The sequence below is a fragment of the Eschrichtius robustus genome, chromosome 2, assembly GCF_028021215.1.
Source record: "Eschrichtius robustus isolate mEscRob2 chromosome 2, mEscRob2.pri, whole genome shotgun sequence".
In the NCBI taxonomy this organism is placed as follows: domain Eukaryota; kingdom Metazoa; phylum Chordata; class Mammalia; order Artiodactyla; family Eschrichtiidae; genus Eschrichtius; species Eschrichtius robustus.
Window position 1 is genome coordinate 123,017,843 of NC_090825.1, and position 3,578 is coordinate 123,021,420.

Genomic DNA, 3,578 nt, shown 5'->3' on the forward strand with positions numbered 1-3,578 from the left:
TTTGGGGGAAAGAAGGTCCGAGAAGAAGAAGAAAGAATCCGGAAGGTCTGCGGGCTGGAGCCGGGCAGGGCGGGGCGGACGGGGAGAGGCCCGGCCCGGCCAGGGTATAAATGCTGCGTCTGGGGCGGCGGGGGCCCGCGCGGAGACCTGCTGCCTGGCCTCGCCTCCCGGGCCGCCCCTGCGAGTCTCGGGCACGTGAACACGCCTGCGCGCGCGCCCGGGCCCTTCCTGGCAGGCTGCTTGTAAGATGAGTGAAGGAGCAGGTGGGGGAGAGGGGAGGCAGCGAGCGAGAGGGCGAGGGGAGCGCGGGCGCTGAGCGGCGCTCACTTGGAGTGCGGCGAGCGAGCGAGCGAGCAGATCCATGTCCCTCGCTGCCTCCCTGCCCGGCGTGCGAAGATGATGGCCATGAACGCCAAGCAGCCTTTCGGCATGCACCCGGTGCTTCAAGAACCCAAATTCTCCAGCCTCCACTCCGGCTCTGAGGCCATGCGCCGAGTCTGTCTCCCAGCCCCGCAGGTACGTAGTGGAGCATAATTACCGCTCTAAGGCACATTTTCTGACAGGCACTTGGTTCATGTTTTTTTCATGTCGCCCAGAACAATCGCCGCTGTCTGAACCCCTCTCGTTGTCTCCCCCGTGCTCTCTCCCGGCGCGCTCTCTCTCATTCATGTCTCTGATCCACACGTCTGTTCCATCAGAGCCTCTGTCTCCGTATTAATTTTTATGACCTGGGCTTTGAGGAGAGGCATCTCGGTTGCTTGAAAATGTGTTTTAATCCTGAGTTGACAGTATTCCCCACTGACCGTGCTGTGCGCCTTCTCGCTTGCAGCTGCAGGGTAATATATTTGGAAGCTTTGATGAGAGCCTGCTGGCACGCGCCGAAGCTCTGGCGGCGGTGGATATCGTCTCCCACGGCAAGAACCATCCGTTCAAGCCCGACGCCACCTACCATACCATGAGCAGCGTGCCCTGCACGTCCACTTCGTCCACCGTGCCCATCTCCCACCCGGCCACCCTCACCTCGCATCCGCACCACGCGGTGCACCAGGGCCTCGAGGGCGACCTGCTAGACCACATCTCGCCCACGCTGAGCGTCAGCGGCTTGGGAGCCCCCGAGCACTCGGGGATGCCGGCACAGATCCACCCGCATCACCTGGGTGCCATGGGCCACCTGCATCAGGCCATGGGCATGAGCCACCCACATGCCGTGGCGCCTCACAGCACCATGCCCGCGTGCCTCAGCGACGTGGAGTCGGACCCGCGAGAGCTCGAGGCCTTCGCGGAGCGCTTCAAACAGCGGCGCATCAAGCTGGGGGTGACCCAGGCGGACGTGGGTGCGGCTCTAGCCAACCTCAAGATCCCCGGCGTCGGCTCGCTCAGCCAGAGCACCATCTGCAGGTTTGAGTCTCTCACTCTTTCGCACAACAACATGATCGCCCTCAAGCCGGTGCTCCAGGCCTGGCTGGAGGAAGCCGAGGCCGCCTACCGAGAGAAAAACAGCAAGCCGGAGCTCTTCAACGGCAGTGAGAGGAAGCGCAAACGCACGTCCATCGCGGCACCGGAGAAGCGCTCGCTGGAGGCCTACTTCGCTATCCAGCCGCGGCCCTCATCCGAAAAGATCGCGGCCATCGCCGAAAAACTGGACCTTAAAAAGAACGTGGTGAGGGTCTGGTTCTGTAACCAAAGACAGAAACAGAAACGAATGAAGTACTCGGCTGTCCACTGACTGCTGCGGGGCGCAGCGTCCGGGGCCGGGAGAGCTGAGTGTATGTCCCCCTGGAGTTGGGGGGCACGGTTATGGGGGCTCCGAGACGTCTCCTGGCAGGTCAGGTTCTCTCCCCCGAAGTCACAGACTTTCCCCTTTATCCCACCTGGTTGCCTCCCGGCCTTCTCTTTTCCATTCTTTTCTTTCTATTCCCATCAGAAAAGTTTGGGCGCTAAGAACAAAATTCATGAAAGGCAGGCCTGGAGGGGCTTGTGCTGTCCGTGGTGCTGAAAATCGCCCTAGCGCACGCGACTGCGCGACCTCACGGCGGGAGCCGAAACGCAGGGGATGGTCAATTGGCCCGAACGCACGACTCTGGGGTGAAGGCACCACTTTACTAAGCGCGATGAGACAAGGGGTGAAGGGATGGGAAGGAAGCGATAAGGAATAACACAGAGTCTAAGTGGGGCACAAACATGTACTGGAGATTTATTTAGAGTATATAAAATACATGTATGTTTCCAAAGGATAGCCTTATACTCCCTTCGTCACCTAGATTTTATCCATTTCATCCTTTGGTTTGTTGTAAATTCTCTAAGGTAGCATAGATTAGGTTCAGGGAGAATGTTCGGGGAGTAGCGGGCTCCGAGCTGTTCTCCACCATAAGGTGGGCTCCAGAAAAGGTGGGCCCAATTCAGAGACTGAAAATGCTGGGATGGGGTGGGAGGGATCCTGTAGCTGGTTTGCAAGCAGCAGCCGGCCCCTGCTGTGGCCCGTCCACCACGATCTGCTGGGTAATGACAGCAGTTTGAGGGGTGATGACCGCCTGCAGGAAAGCAGGGGATTGGTAGCAATCGGACTGAGGACTCTGACCCCAGCCAGACTCCCAGAGCAGCTGCGTAGAGGCAGCTGCTCGAACGAAAGTAACTGTAACTTTTCCGAATCATATGCAAGTCCTTCTAACATGTCTCACCTCATTGTGCTTTTATTATTATTGTTAGCACCGTTATTTACTGTTATTTATTTAACTCTACGTCTTTCCATCCCCCAACCTCTCGGTGGAGGTTCACTCATAGTTTTGAACGGAAAGAGGGGCGAAACCCCGGCCTGGATCTTTCTCACCCCAGTCCCTCTGGCCCCGTCACATGTTTTCTTTCGTTGCTTCATGTAATTTGCGTGTTGCTGTGTGACCTTTGGTTTCGTTGTCAGAATAGATACAAATAAAATATTGTTTCCTTCTCTCTTTACCCCTTGAATTAACTCCTAAAATAAATGCTTTATTTTTCAACCCGAATTGCAGTGTTTTTTCTTTCTCGGAGATTAAGGAGAACTAGTCTTGGAAAGGATTTAAAAGTAAGAACCCAAAAGGGCTGGACTGTCATTTCCGGGAGGCCAGTCTCCTGCAATCTTCTCTCCTTGCTCCTCTTTCCTGGCTGCCTCATCTTCTCACCCAGATCCTCCCCGGACCTCAGGGTTTCCAGGCCCTTCCTCCACGCTTCCCACGTGCTAATCTCTCAGCTTCTATTTGCTCAACTTGACTCAGACAGAAAACTTTTAGGCCTGACTGATGGGAGTAGGAGCCCCCAGTACCTCCACTCACTGGCTGAACGATCCTGAAGTGAGTGTAACTTCTCTGAGTCTCCATCGGTTGTCTGCAGCATGAAGATGCGAATACTTACAAGGCTATTGTCAGGAGTAAGTAAGATTATTTATTTAAGGTGTCTGGTAGTGCTTGGCTTTTCGCGGGAAACGTTATTATTTTAAAAGATTCAAACAGCTAGATGGGAGGTGAGGAGAGAGATGCAAAAAGGGAAGAAAATGTTCTTTGCTGGGACAGAGTCGTTTGGACTTCCTCGGGGTCACTTCAGAAATT

At 55.6% G+C, this 3,578-nt stretch overlaps 1 protein-coding gene across 1 annotated transcript; it reads left to right on the forward strand.

The window, feature by feature from the left end:
* The first annotated feature begins 396 nt into the window (after nucleotides 1-396).
* POU4F3 (POU class 4 homeobox 3) lies at nucleotides 397-1,726 on the forward strand. Its single transcript, XM_068536117.1, has 2 exons — nucleotides 397-516; nucleotides 830-1,726. Exons 1-2 carry the CDS (start codon nucleotides 397-399, stop codon nucleotides 1,724-1,726), a joined length of 1,017 nt encoding a protein of 338 aa, XP_068392218.1.
* The last annotated feature ends 1,852 nt before the right edge of the window (nucleotides 1,727-3,578 follow it).